This window comes from Cicer arietinum, chromosome 2 (assembly GCF_000331145.2).
Source record: "Cicer arietinum cultivar CDC Frontier isolate Library 1 chromosome 2, Cicar.CDCFrontier_v2.0, whole genome shotgun sequence".
Taxonomy (NCBI): Eukaryota; Viridiplantae; Streptophyta; class Magnoliopsida; order Fabales; family Fabaceae; genus Cicer; species Cicer arietinum.
This window is the reverse complement of record NC_021161.2, coordinates 36,381,665-36,397,780: the sequence shown is the minus strand read 5'-3', so window position 1 is coordinate 36,397,780 and position 16,116 is coordinate 36,381,665. Positions and strand designations below refer to the sequence as shown.

Here is a 16,116-nt window from a genome sequence, read left to right as displayed (position 1 = left end):
TATATATATATATATATATATATATATATATATTTAGCTTAACTAATTAGGATGATTTTTTTTAGAGAAATAAAGTATATTGGAGACTAAAATATGGCACTTCAAGTTAAAATCAAGGGTCATATGGTATCAATTGAGAAGAAAGATACTGAGGGAATTGCTTTTGAAATTTAAAGGCTACATTGATTAGAAATTTAATCAGTTCATTTTGGAATAATGACAAATTTTGGATTAAAGTCAATATGTTGGATTGTATTTGACTATCTGTCACAATAATTGTATCATGCTATAAGGCATGTATCTTATTCCTTATCTTGAAGATTTCCCCTTACATAAAGTTTTGGTTTGTATATAGATTTATTATGGTGGTGAAATTTATTGTGGCATTTAGTTATTTAGGTGTGACTTGAGGTTTAGTAATATTGACCAATGTGATGTCATTGCTATTAGGTTTTGTATTTATGACACATTATTTTCATTTCATTTGTATTTTGTTCAACTATTTTGACCAATATTAAATATTTATTTCAAAATCAACACATTCCAAAAATGAACAAATCTGTTGAACCACATGTATTCCTATGATGAATCTTATTGTCCATAAGAGAGCAATTAAGCCTAATGAATCTTATTCCCATTACGGTACTGCAATTTATTTCTTCAACATCCAAGTGATTTCTGCTGCAATTGTATTCTTTGGCATTTTCTTTGTAGATGTACGTAAATTATGTGTTTCAACATATGTTGTAATGCAAGATATACAAGCTATTTTTTATATAATAATTGTTTATATTTGTTACTGTTCCTCTTGCATATTATACTTTAGAAGTAAAATAGTGTTTTATTTTTTATCCTCACATACTTTTTCTTCTGCCACTATTAAAAATAATATTCCAATTCTTTTAATTACATAACTAGATTTTTCATTCTTCTTGATACTATTATCTTTTTTTTTTTTATTATTATTTTTTTTATCAAATGACATACATACACAGATGCAAAATGGAACTTGTGAAGACATGCCTCACAAGTAACTATAGTTAGTTATTCTTTAGTGTTGGTTATAACTAAATTTGGCCAATTTGGTTATGAATAAGGTAGTTATAGTTAGTTAAGCTAATATGCCTTTAAACACTATAAATAACTGTAAATGCATTGTGTTGCATTGCTGGAAAAATAGGAGAGGTAAATACAATTGTCTAAAGGACTCATAGAAATCAGAGAAGAGATATTAAGGGAGAGAGAGATCAAAAGGAGATTGTTGGAGAAAGCTAGTCTTGCTGAATTCTCTATAGTGATAGATACTAGCAGATTACAATTGACGAGATCTTAATCTTGTAAATTCAAATCTTCATAATGAATTGTCTTGCTTTCTTGCCCGTGACGTAGGTCTTGGTGTTATTCTTGCCTTATTGTTCTTTAATTTTCGTTTTACATTGATTGAAAAACTGTTTTCAAAATTGCACAAATGGATAACATTCTCCGTTTCAGTTCTGGTAAAGAACGTTCTCCGTTTTCTGCAAAAACGAAGAACATTCTCCATTTCAATTTCTGGTTTTGCAATTGTTAGTTTTCTGTTTTGTTGGTCAATTCTTGTTGTAATCCCATTATTATTTTAACAATTGGCGCCGTCTGTGGGAAAGAGAACAACAATGGGTGGAACCACAAAGTTTGATATTGAAAAGTTCAATAGAGCAAATGACTTTGGTTTGTGGAAGATAAAGATGCATGTTATTCTGGCACAACAAGATTTGGTGAATGCGTTAAAGGGTGAATCAGCTCTTCCTGCAACAATGACTGCTTACGAAAAGGAAGAACTGATTGAAAAAAAAAAGAGTACTATCATCTTGTTTCGTAGAGACAAAACTTTGAGGGAAGTTGCAAGAGAACCAACAACAATAGCCTTATGGCTTAAACTTGAATCTCTCTACATGACTAAATCAATTTCAAATAGACTCTTCTTGAAACAACAGTTGTTTTCTTTTAAAATGGATGAAGAAAAACCTGTTACAGTACAAATTGCTGATTTTAATAAAATTCTTGATGATTTAGAAAATTTAGAAGACAAGTTAGATGATGAAGACGAAGTTCCTATCCTTCTTAATGCTCTGCCAAGTTCATATGAACACTTCAAGGATGGCATCATGTTTGGAAGAGAACAAATAATTACGCTGGAAGAAGTGGATACATCTATCCGGACAAAGGGATACTATAAAAGACACGAAATCAAGAATGATAATCATGCTAAAAGTTTGAATGTTACCGCAGGAAGAACTGACAAGAAATGATCAAATGGAAATAAGCATATGTCCAATTCAAGAACTAAATCTGAAGGGAAGTATAAATGTTTTCATTGCCACAAGAAGAGACATTTCAAGAAAGACTGTCCTGAAAGAAAAGAATTAAGAAACTCTCAAGATTCTGGAAATGCTGCACTTGTTGATGCTGGTTATGAATCTGCAAATGCCTTGATGATTTCAAATTCTGAAGGTGAAAAAAACTGGGTATTAGAATCAGGATGTACTTTCCACATGTGTCCAAGAAAAGATTATTTTGAATCAATAGATCTTCGTGATGGTGGAGTCATTTTGCTTGACAACAACAAATCATGTAAAGTTCAAGGCAACCAAACAATTAGATTCAGAATGTTCAATGGCAAAGAGGTACTGCTAAAGGATGTAAGGTACATATCCGAATGAAAAAGAAATTTAATTTATGTTGGCATGTTTGATATCATGACTATTATTAATAAAGATGATATAATTGTTAAAGACATTAAAATAAACGACTTCTACATTTTAGATGGTTCTACCATAATTGCACAAGCTTCTGTTGTTAACTATAGTTTGCATTCATCTACTAGAATATGCCATATGAGGTTAGGACATGTAAGTGAAAAAGACTTAATTGAGTTATCAAAACAAAATTTGTTTAATGGTGACAAAATTGAAAAATTGGAATTTTGTGATCATTGTATTCTAGGAAAATCTAAGAGGAATAGTTTTGGTGTTGGTCTACACAATACCTCAAGAGCTTTTGAATATGCTCATTCTGATTTATGGGGTCCTTCAAGGACAAACACTCATGCTGAATTGTTTAAGAACTGACAATGGTTTGAAATATCTTTCAAAACAATTTAATAAGTATTGCAGGGACTTAGACATTCAAAGACATAGAACAGTTGCAGGTAATCCCTAACAAAATAGTATTGCTGAAAGGATGAACATAACTATCTTGGAAAGGGTAAGATGTATGATCTTGTGTGCAGGTTTTCCTAATATTTTCTGGGGTGAAGCTGCAATGACAACAATGTACTTAATCAATAGATGTCCTTCATCAGCTATTGGATTTAAGACACCAATAGAGATGTGGAATGGCAAGCCAACAAATTACTCAAATCTGAAAGTATTTGGCTCGTTAGCATTTGTTCACACAAGGCAAGATAAGCTGGATCCCAGAGCAATCAGATGCGCGGTTGAGAATTTATGCAGCGGTTGGCACAATTTCAACCCACATATAATTTGTCAACATATTTTCTTTTAACACGCTCCTTCCATGTTGACTAAAGTCATATTTCTTCTTTCAACAATACCATTGTGTTGAGGGGTGTATGGTGCCATTACTACATGAGTTATACCTTCATTGTTATAGAATCTTGTGAATTCTAAGGATATGTATTCACCCCCACCACCAGTTCTTAACATCTTGATTACACTACTAGCTTGTTTCTCAGCAAATGACTTAAATTTTTTAAAAGTCTCAAACACTTCACTTTTCTTTTTCAAAAAATAAATCCAAATCTTCCTAATATAGTAATCAATGAGTGAAACAAAGTACATATTACCTCCTTGTGATTTCATTTCAAAAGGACCACGTACATATGAATGTATCACCTCTAGCTTCATTATGGCTCTAGTAGGAATTGTGGATTGGAATAACTTTCTGGGCTACTTGGATTCACATCATCCTCCACACGCATATCTTAGTTTGCACCCACACCATTTTTTTCTTCTTAAGAAGACTTAGCCTCTTGAAATTAATATGCCCAAGCTTTCTATGCCATTTCCATTTCTCATCATCAAATTCAGTAGCAAGACACTCATTTTCTACCACATTAATTTCAATCATCAAGATCCTATTTTTGGACAGATGTACCTTCAAGATCAAGTTACTCTTCTCATCAAACGCTTTCATGTCATTCTCCTTCATTTTCATAGAATAACCCTTTTCTAACAATTGACCTAGGATCAAGATATTACACTTCATTTCAAGCACATGCAATACATCACTTATCAATAATTTCTTTCCACCTTTCTTTTGGATCTCCACTTTACCAATCCATTCTGCCATCAAAGCTCTATTGTTGGCAAATTTTACCTTTCTCTTCAATTTTTCATCAAGTTCACAAATTCAATCTCTATGATCAGTCATGTGATTTGAATAGCTTATGTCAAGATACCACCATTCTGCATATTCAACATTTGATTTTGTTATGGTCATTAGCATTACAACATTTGAGTATGAGTCATCATGATGAACAAATTGAGCCTCATCAATAGAGCCAAGTCGATTGCTTCCGCATCAAGATGTCAAATTCAAACACAAATGTTAATGGTCATTTTCTAGCAAATCTTCCAATTTTCAAAGGTTAGAATTATGAACAGTGGTGTGTGTAGATAGAATTTCAAAGTCATTATCGGCGTAATTAGGATGTATTGAAATGTTGGATCAACAAAATTTGAATTTTTAAATTCAATGATCAACTGATCTCAATCTTAACTAATTAAACTAACTACATAAGATTGACTTGGTGGTTAAGGTGACAGAGTTAGGGAGTAAAGTGATAAGAAGGTTGCGAGTTCAATATCTATCCTCAGTAAAATACTAACAATGCTAATTATTAATATTGGTCGTTTGCAAAAAAAAACTTATTGTTTCTAATATTAATGATCTAACGGTTCAATCTATCCTAATTGCACAAACAATAACATAGAAATTTTAATTTCGACAATCCAATAACTCAATCTAATTTAATTACACAAACAATGACTTAGAAGGTAATTCTAATTTTCATAATCCAACAATTCAATCTTAACTAATTAGATTTACAATGACTTTGAAATTTTAATTTCGATTATCCAACAGTTCAATTTTAAGTAAATAAATCAAATATAATTTAGAAATTATAATTTTGATGATCTAATGGTACAATCTAAACTAATTACACAAAGAATGACTTAGAGTTCCTAATTTTGATAATTCAAGAATTCAATATTAACTAAATAGATTGATTAAGACTTAGAAATTATAATTTCTACGTTTCAACAGGTTAATCTAACTTAGAAAACAATGATTTGAAACCTAGCCACCGGTTTAATTAATCTTATTTAATTAGACTAACTATGACTTAGAAATTCTAATTTCGATTATCCAACGGTTCAATCGAACCTAACCACACTAACTATGACTAAGAAATTCTAATTTTGATGATTCAATAATTCAATCTAACATAATAAGACTGATTATTACTTATAAATTATTATTTCAATGATCTACCTGTTAAATTTTAACTAATTTGACATAGAAATTATAATTCCAATGGTTCAAACTTAACTAATTAACTAACAATAACTTATAAATTCTAATTTTGACGATCCAACAAGTCACGCTTATCTAGTCAGATTAACCATGATTTATATATTGTAATTTTGATGATCTAACGGTTCAATATAAACTAATTAGATTAACTATGACTTATAAATTTCAATTTCAATAACTCAATAGTTCAAAATTAATTAATTAAACTAACTATATTTTTTATTGTGTCTTAATGGTGTTTTAAGATGAATTTATCTATTGTATTTATTGAAGAATAAATATGTGTTTTTATGTGTTATGATTTTTTGTGTATGAGTTTGCTTTTATATGACTATTGATGGTTAACGATATTTACAAAACCCAATAGTAGATCCAGGACCCAAATTCAAAGAACGCAGACTTTAAACTTCAACTAATAATAATTATAATATTAATAAATATTTAAATTATATAATTTCAAAATATACCACTATATTTTATAATTTATTTTCAAAAAAATGGACTTCGAATAATATATACATACACAACAAATAATTTAGTTTGATGGTAAAGTATTGCCACTTTGTATAAGAAAAAAGTATTTGTCACTAAATCATAATAATTAGTACAAAAGTTCAAATCTTGTAAGCTCTAATTTTTTTTCAATTTAAATTAAACTATTTTCAAAAAAAAGAAAAGAAATCTAGAAATTGATTATTTTCAAAAAAAAGGAAAAAAAATATAGAAATAGAAAATAATTAGATGTTGGTAGTGAATGATAACATCCATTAAAAATAATGATAGATAAGTATTTATTATATATTCTATTTGGTCTCAATATAAGAAAAAAATAATTATTTTTTTGTCTTAAATATAAGTAAATAAAATTTACTTTTACTCTATGAATTAATAATATTTATTATAAAATATCTTTCAATTAATATAATTTTGATTGTCCAATGACCATTTTATTTATGGAATAAGTTTATACGAAAGACGTCTATGAGAATGCACTTGTATTTTTATGAGATTAACAAGATTAGTTATTTTTAATTAATTTATTATAATAAATGTGAAGTCAGTTATTTTTGTTTATAATTTAACTTGAGTAATATTTAATTGTTTTCTCTCATTGTTGTACTTTCTTAATTTCTTGTGGCGTTTCCTCCGTTTGAAATCTGTTCATTAAAATTATTAATTAAACAAGGCCGATTTGATTATTCATCTTGATTCATACCAGTTTCTATCATAAACAAACATCACTTTATGTTCACTTTGTCGTCAAATTGATAGTTACGTATATTTCATTTTTTTAACCATTTATCAGATTATGAATAGTTAAAATTAAAATAAAAAATTATGTAACTTTTTTAAATAGTTATATATCACTTTTAATTATATCCTTTTATATACAGTTGTATGGTCGTGATTTAACCCTCTTAATATCTCGTATACGTTAAACACAAACACATGACTATAAAGATATTAGAATTAAACACCTATAGTTATCCAATTTAAAACAAACAACAAATCCAACAATAGTAACAACTTTGATGTTCTATTATGACAATGACACAACAGATTTGAACAGTTTTTGCCAAGAGTATTCAAACAAAAGAGTGAAATTATGTTAATCAGTTTATATTGGAGCTGGTGCTTGATCATTGACACTATTTTGTTTAGACAAAGCAGGATTAACACAAGCAAACAATGATTGATGATGTTTTTGTCTCTTCAACTTAACACCAAACAAGAAAGATCTCAATGGTATTCTAGCACCTTTAGAAGTGTTCCTCTTTGTGTCACTATGAACACTACTAATCCCAATAGCTTGATCAAGTTCATCAAGTGTTTTCTCAACATCATTTTTCATTCCTTTGACAAGGCTAAGACCAGCTTGTAACTCACTAGCAACTTTACTGTTCTCTTGTTTCATGTTGAGAATCTCACCTTGAAATTTAGCAACTTGATAAGCGCTTATTATATCGGCTTTTTGAACACCTGATACTGAACTACCAGCTCTTGCTATTTCATCTTGTATGTTGCTTAAGGATGAATATCTACCTTGTAGTTCATCCTGCAACACTGCATTGTGTTCAAGCCAAAGTGATAGTTCAGTTCTAATCTCTCTTAGGTGTCTGAAAATAGGCCTAAGTTGTGATTGCATCGGTTGGTGCTGATGATGTTTAGAATGCGAATGTCCTTCGGATTTTTTGTTGTTTTCCTTTATGGTTTTTAGTTCTGCTTTTAAGTCCTGAATTGAGTTTTGGAACTTTTGAATTTGATGAACTGATGTGCTGAATCTTAGCCAAAACTCGAGATTTTCCTCGAGGAGATCATCGATGTCTGAGCGGAATTTCTTTTCCAAGTCGGATAGGTCTTGCCGCTTGTCCTGGTCTGCCATTAGCTTCTCAAGGGTCATCTTTAGGGCGAACTTGCCCGTGTTTTCGTGTTGATCTGCGAAAGGTGTTCTGTTTGAACTTATTGTATCTATGTTTTCGATGTCTGGAATGATGGATCCTTGACCTGATTTTCTGAGAAGTGCTTCATGTGGTGTGTATTTGTATTCTGTTCTTGTTGTGTATGGACTTTCATCAGGGTTTGAGTCTGGACAGTTTAGCTTCTCATGTAAAATTTGTATCTCTTTGTCCTTTGTCACAATAGCATTCTTCATTTCTCTTAACTGCATCATGGACAATAATACATTACTTCAATCAAATAAATTCAAATCTACCTTTTTGCTTATATTTTATTAGGAATATACTCAAATAATTCATAATAACATACCTCAAGTGCCAACTCAAAAATACTGTCCCTATTTTTCTTTTCCACATCATTAAGCTTCACCCTAACATCTTTATAGTTTCTCAAAACTGATGTATACTCTTCCAACAATATTTTCTCTCTATCATCAAGTCCACTCACAAACATCTGTCTCCAATTAGGTTGATCTCCCTCACCACTAGTCTCCAAATCTTGTGATTCAACATCAGCATTACTATCAAACAAATCATCCTTATCTTGTCCTTCAATCATAAAATTTGTATTTTGACTCATCATAGACTTGTTATCATCATTCACATTTTCCTCCTCAATTGTTGTTTTCACAACACCCTTATCAGATACACCATCATTATTTTCAACACTACTTTTCTTCTTCTTGTAAAGTACCAAATTCACATCCTCAACATCATGCTTCATATTATTCAACTTACCAGATAAATGCTCAAGATTACAACTAGCTTCTGTGAAATGTGTTCTAAGACTATTATCTTGTTTTCTAACACTTTTGTTAAGAATTTTAACTCTCAATAATTCCTCTTCAAATTCTTTAAGCTTCTTATTAGTTACTTTTGATCCTGCTATAAGCATTTCTTTGTCCTCTTCCAATTTCTTTATATTTGTTTGAAGTTCATCAGTTTCTGATCTCAATCGGTTCACCATACCGGTTTGAGACGAAACCGCAGTTTCCAAAGTCACAACTTTATTCACAAGCTCATCGATGCATTCGGCCATTTCGGTCACAGTAAAAGAGTTTCCACTATCTTCCTCCAATTTCTCCTTAATCTTCTGTCTTAAAATCACAGCATCATTCTCTTGTTTTTCCAAATTAGCTATCTCTTCATCAATGTTCTTTTGTTCTTCTCTTATGCTATTACATTTTTCAAATTCTTCATCATGCTCATGTTCACTCATGAATTTAGATATGAATCCATCTCTAAGATTTTCAAACATCTCATGAGCTTTTCTTACCCTTTCATACTCAACTTTAGCTTCTATGGAAGATTGTGCTTGAATATTTTGCAGCTTCGAAAGTGTCTCTTTGCATGAATTCAATGCTGTTGCTGCCATTAAGGCTCTAGCATCATCATCTTCAATGACAGTGCCAACGCCGAACTCATCTTGCAGGCTGCAAACTTTTTTCTGCATTTCTGTTATCTGATCTTCGATTTCCCAGTACTTTTCATACGCGCGTTCGTACACACTTCTAACAAACTCTTTCTCAGTCTGCAATGCTAAAATATCCTTCTGAAGCTTGTCGATTTCGCCTAACGCTGCAGCTTTCGTCAGACCTGATCTAGGAGTCATTGCAAAATGACTTGATGAACTACTAGAGTTAGAAGTTCTCTTGATTAGACCTTTTCGGGATAGCAACATCGATGGACTTCTAAATTCTTTCTTTGGAGTCTTTGGAACTTTTGGAATGACTGGTTTCTGAATTTGGTTATTGTTGTTGTTAGGGTCAGGAGATGGTGAGTAGTTTGTTCCTGTGTCACTTTCGTCGTCGTCGTCTTCATCCATTTGGCACGGAACTTGGTCAGGAAAAACACTTGCAATAGTTCTGTTAGCACTTTGAAGTTCTCTTGATAAATGATCATATCGTTCTGCTAAGGCTCTATAAGCTCTAAAGGCTTCTTCTACAAATTCAACAAGCTCTGGCCTTTTCCTGTAATACATTTCTGCCCTTTGAGAAAATGAGTCTCCATCATTTTGCAAGACTCTCAGTGTATCAGTCACCTTCTCCTCCATATCTGTCATTAGCAATTAATTTTTGTTTCATAAGTTAAAAGTTAAAATAGAATAATGCAGATGATAACTTCAGCTATAAGAAACATGAGAATGGCTTATGAAATATTTTTTGGTCCTAACGTGACCCTCCGGTTTTCAGAGGAAAAGGGTCTGGTAATCCGGAGTTCAGTAAGTAAAGTCTGACAAATGAGTGTTCCAATCATGGTTCAAACTTTGGTACTCCCAATCGATTTGAGAAGGGCTTATATATACTAGAAGTATTTTGTACACAATCTTTCAACTTGCAAAGCTAGAATGCTTCCACAAGGCTAATCCTATTGGCTAGGACAATCTTATATCATTCCTAATGACACTAAAATGTATGTGAATTTTGAGATCATTGTGATTTGAGACTTTATCCATTTTCATGTATATATTCCTCCTATATTTTGCTTTACTTCTCTAAAATATTTCAATTAACTCTACACTATATATTTTTATGTAGAATGAAATGTATAAATTTCATGCATGTAGATTGTCTATATCATGTATAGATAGATCAGCAAATTATCACAATTTGCAAATAATTTAGTTTGGGAAAACAAGAAAAATAAAATAAAAAAGAGAATGTTGGTCATTCTTAAATCACATGAAAATTGATACCCTCCTATTGTACCAAATGGCAAACAAAATATACATGCTTTGATGGAAATAATGATGATGGAAAACATCTAGATTCATAATTAAGGAACAATTATCTAACATACATATACTAAGAAAAATACCTTGGAGGCATTGATCCAACCATTTTGATTGTTTTGTTCTAATGTGGCTAGCCCACCACCATGAATATGCATTACTTGCTGCCCTTTGCAACATTTTTATTTTTTATTTTAGGTAGCAATCATACACATCCAACCCATTGAGGTAAAACCTTGACAACAACAATGTTAATTCAATGTGACAAACAAATTAAAAAAATGTCACACAAAAGGTTTGATTTTGATTAACATGGTGATTAATGAAAATTATGGTGAAAATAAAAACGTGATGACCAAAATGCCCTTTTAATTTTTAAGGGGTACACAAGGAGAGGAGCATAAATCGCCACATGCATACGTGTAAGGTGTTGGGTCCTTTGAAGTGTTCAAAATTTGGAGGGCTTTTTGTTAGAAAAAATTGCCCCACTTGGGAAGATTTTGGTTTGGCCAGTTTGACACTTGTTAGCAACCTAAGAAAAGAATGTTTTTAACAAATTTGTTAGGAATATGCTACCATGGAAAAAAGGGAAGATTCAAAATACTTATGAGTTGGTTTTTATAATAACAAAAATAATATAAACACTTAACCTGGCAAAGTTATTAGTTGTTGTAGTATTAATAACTAAAAAAATAGTTATTAAATTATAAGCTAAAGATAGGAGAATGAATTTGATTAAGCAACTTCACTTGTGAAAAAATATAATTGTCTATAAAAAAAAATTATAAATAATATGACTACAAGATATTACATATTGGTAATATTTCTGATAATCAGTAAATATTTTAAAGCTTTTTTAATTTGAATATGGTTTTTGCCTACTGTATAATAATATATATAAAAATATACTTATATAATAATATGATATTGTTACATCATTTAATAACATTGAATTGGATAGTTATTTTCAAAAATTTATAATTGAATAATAAATTACTATCATATCATGTCGTTTATATAAAATTTTATATTAGTCTAAAATTATTTAATACTACTTTCTTTTTTAATTGTTACTTTTAGATAATATGCATCTTAAAAAAACTGATAAAGTTTGATAATTTGTCTTAACTATAATACTCTTAACCATTTATTATCTGATTTCACATTTTTCTTTCTATAATAAATAATTAACGATAATTTTGACAAACCAATAATCATACTACTTTGAAAAAGAAAATAAAATAAAATAAAAATTCCAAAAAAATGACATTAAGATACAGTCTGGTTGTTGAAAGTAGAACAACTTACCCCTATTTAAAAGTATAAGGCTAGTATCTTAGGACAAACTAATAATAACTTTGTATAAATAAGAACATATCTTATAAATTTTCTTCTCTGAAGAAGTTATCAAATTATAAAAGAAACATAAGGCCTAAACCAAGGAATAAAAAAATAAAAAATGATATTGAACACTGTGGGAGGGAATTGGTTTATAATTTAATATTATGATTTTTAAAATTAAATAATGCTGATAAATTCACAATCAATATGCATACTCATACTTGTTCTTATCAAATATGTGTTGGTTGGGATATCATGAGGTCATACTTGAAGATTTGGTTGACAATTAATACTTGATGGAAGCATGAAAGGAATGAAAGAGTTAGCCATGTTGAGACTATTGATAACTTTGTGGATTTATAAAAATAAAAACTGTTAATTTAAATGTACATTCATGCTAACCACAAAACACATAGATTATAGATACATATATACAAAATAAACTTTTGTTATACAAAATTTATATACAGAGAGTTATGAACAAATTTTGAGTACATGATTGAGCATTCAATCAATTCCATATCTACATTAATATATACATCAACAAATATCAAGGTACAAAATCACCACACTTCAAACATGCATTCATCCAAATATTTCTCTTGCTCTTAATTCCTCCACATTGTTGTGATTCTTCTCAAAGCAAGATAGATGAACACAACTTGTACATGATTCTCAATTCAAAAGCACCACCACAATTGCTTTATTTATTCTTCTGATCCTCATAGGTTTCAATTATTATCCAAGAAGTTTATCAATCATATTAGACATTATATCACATCACAGTGCTCTTTATTTACACTATTTACAACATACAATTGTTTGTTGTTGGCTAAAGATCAGATCAGAGAATTTTGTCATGAAGATACAGGATCAAAATGATGAAGATTAGTGCATCAGGTATTTCGAAGAGAAGTGAGCCAGTTTTCCACATATTTCTTGCTTTCTGCAAATAGGGAAAAAAAATACATAAATGTTACACTTCTAGCGACGAAAAGAAAAATAAATTCTTAACATGCTTTCAATTTAAAGTGTCAGTACTATCTGCCACAAAACTATTAATGCATGCACAAAGTCCAAATCAACATTAACCTCCCATGATATTTTTGTTAATTGGTTAGTTGATTCCAGCTAATAGTTCATAGGTCATGGAGGTAAAGACAGAATAACATAACATATGCTAGTATTAATATATCTACAAGTGTGAGTGTCGAACACCAAACACATCTTTAATCTGAAGTATGGTTGCTACATAGATCTATTGAATGGTAAATTTCAATCTAAAGGAAAATTGGCGATCCTGTCACCATCAAATTACAATGCAGCAAGATTTTCAAATTCACTGTTTGTCTTCATTTGATGCAAAAATCATATGCTTCAAATATATCTGTTTAAATTGAAAAATATTTATGGCTAATTTCTTTCAACTAATGCATATATATTTTTCACAAGCAGCTGATAACACAATCTTTCAAAATTAAAAAAATTAATTTTAGAAGAATTGCAGTTACATCCTTCCTTTATAGTATGCTTAAATAACACTTATACCTCCTTCTATTATGTTAAAAACACTGACCACCCCTCAATCATAAACAGCTTGTAAACATTCAAGGGGGATGTATGTTATTTAAGCAGAACTAAGGAGGAGTTAAGTGTAATTTCCTCTGTATGATTATACAAACACACTCCTCAATAAAAACAGACATGATTGAGGAGTGTGTGCTATAAACATACCATAGTGGAGTGGAGGGGAATGCAATTTTTCCTAGACATTTTTAAAAAATAATGCTTAAACTATGTTCTGAAATCAGAGTACTATATGCACCAACCCCAACAAAAATTCAAAGACAACAAACATTATTAAAAATTTACATTTTCAACAACAATTCAATTCAAGCATTCAGATTCGAACAATTCAAGTGAGTTGAATGTAAAGTAGTTTTGTTTGAATACATTCATATAAAAGTGAACTCAATGATAAATTTGTATAGAAATCAAGTTTTGAGTAAAAAAGTTCTAAATTCTAATTTCAAGTTAGAATCCATTTTAGAGGTAAAAGTAGTTCTATTTGAACACATCCAAACACGTCAAAATAAATTCTACACCTTTAGAACCAATTTTGACTCAAGTGCAACCAAACATTCTAAAAGATATTAATAAAAAATGAATAAATAAATAAACTTACCATCTGAATAGTTATCCAAAAAATTGCCAACACCATTGAGCAAGTTGTTTTTTGTACCTTCTTCAACCCTACCATAATCTCTTCCATAACAAGGAACCAAAACAGCAAAACTATTATCAGTTTCATCATCATCACTTGGAAAACCAGGTCCATGAGGTTCACACCAACCAATTGACCAATCAGAACCATCAGATTCAGAACCAGAAACACAACCTCCATCAGATGGAACAAGAACAACATCATATTCCCTATCAACTTTCCTCTCTTCCCTACTATTCCATTTCCTCTTCACCCTCCTTGATGAAGACCCCATGTTTGCTTGAACCAAAGGGAATCTCATTACCTCAGATTCCCACATGTTCAAATCAGTTGAAGAATTTATAGATGATCCATTTGGAATTCTTGTTGGTTCTTGATGTTTTCCACTCCATAACCACCAAGAGAGATTGGTGAAAGCCAGAGACATTTATTTATGCTGATGAACTCTTGAAAAAGCAAAAAGCTTCTACCTGTTAAGAACAAGAACATGGTTAGTAAACTATGTGAATCAAAACAAACTCAATGTAATCATAAAATATGAAAATCAATGTTGAAGATGCAAAATTAGGAAATCTAACTTTTCAATGAAGCACTTATACAAAAAAGGGGTTGTTTTGTTTTTAGAGATTAAAGTCAGAAAGTGTTTGGTGCTATTTGAACTTGAAGCACCAAAAGCTAGTTAATAGCTTTTCCAAATTCAGCATTTTATTGGTCATAAAAATACCAAAACAAAATCTTAGGTAACAAACACATGTCCTGATATTTGTGCAATATACATTGAATGTATATACACCAAAAACCAAAACAAAAACATTAATTCTAAGTACATTGAATATAGACACCTATTTTTTCCACAACCACAATCCAAATAAATAAAAACCCAATTTCACACACAATTAACCAGAAAATAATCATTTTGAACCCTAAACATGTGAGGCATTGTCACTTTACTCCTTAAATTTTTCAAAATTACAAAAATGACCTGAGTGGGTCTTCCTTGAGTTCTAAACTTAACCAACTAACATAAGACATATTCAAGAACCAACCTAACTACCGAAATACACATTATAAGATCTGACTAACATGAGAAAACCTCAATGGATAACAAAACAAACATAAAGCAGAAAACAAGTAAAAAAGAAAACCTTAAAATAGCCAAAAACAAAACTTAAAAAACCAAACCTTAAAATAGCCAACACAAAAAATCCTCACCGTGGGAACCATCAAGATAACCAAATCACATCTTATGCTAACAATTTAACTCAATTTCTCAACAAAAGCTTCAATTATTAACCCAAAAAAGAGTAATTAAAAATCTTTTAATTTTATTTTTAAACAAACAAAAATATCTTTCAATTATAAATCAGATAAACCAAGTTAAACGAAAAGAAAACCAGAAGCTGAAACAACAAATCCTATTTAAAAAGCACAAAATTTTGAAGAAATTTCAATGATTCACAAACTTCTATTCAATGAATAAAACAAAAACAAGGAACAATAGAACAACAACAATTGATGAATCAGTAGTATATGTTGTGTGTGTACCTTAAAAGTGGGAGGAAAAAAAACCTCGGAAAGTTTCTATATACGAAATTTCTAAAAGTGTAATAATCCAATTAGAACTCAAGTTTTGATAACGAAGATGAAGAAGAAAAATAATGAAATGAGAGTCACAATTTGTATAGGTTTTCCAGTTACGGTTGGATCAATGTGAATCACAAGTGGAGGTGTTAGAACCGTTGGATCTAATCTGAGCTGTTCCAATG

At 30.3% G+C, this 16,116-nt stretch overlaps 2 protein-coding genes across 2 annotated transcripts; both read right to left on the bottom strand.

Moving 5' to 3' along the window:
* Nucleotides 1-7,068: 7,068 nt before the first annotated feature.
* Nucleotides 7,069-11,077, bottom strand: LOC101504977 (protein NETWORKED 2A-like). Its single transcript, XM_004490395.4, has 3 exons — nucleotides 10,872-11,077; nucleotides 8,365-10,109; nucleotides 7,069-8,260 (listed from the first exon to the last, which is right to left on the bottom strand). Exons 1-3 carry the CDS (start codon nucleotides 10,963-10,965, stop codon nucleotides 7,217-7,219), a joined length of 2,883 nt encoding a protein of 960 aa, XP_004490452.1. The 5' UTR covers nucleotides 10,966-11,077; the 3' UTR covers nucleotides 7,069-7,216.
* Nucleotides 11,078-12,524: 1,447 nt separating this feature from the next.
* LOC101504435 (uncharacterized) lies at nucleotides 12,525-16,050 on the bottom strand. Its single transcript, XM_004490393.4, has 3 exons — nucleotides 15,896-16,050; nucleotides 14,312-14,820; nucleotides 12,525-13,072 (listed from the first exon to the last, which is right to left on the bottom strand). Exons 2-3 carry the CDS (start codon nucleotides 14,775-14,777, stop codon nucleotides 13,023-13,025), a joined length of 516 nt encoding a protein of 171 aa, XP_004490450.1. The 5' UTR covers nucleotides 14,778-14,820; nucleotides 15,896-16,050; the 3' UTR covers nucleotides 12,525-13,022.
* Nucleotides 16,051-16,116: the final 66 nt, after the last annotated feature.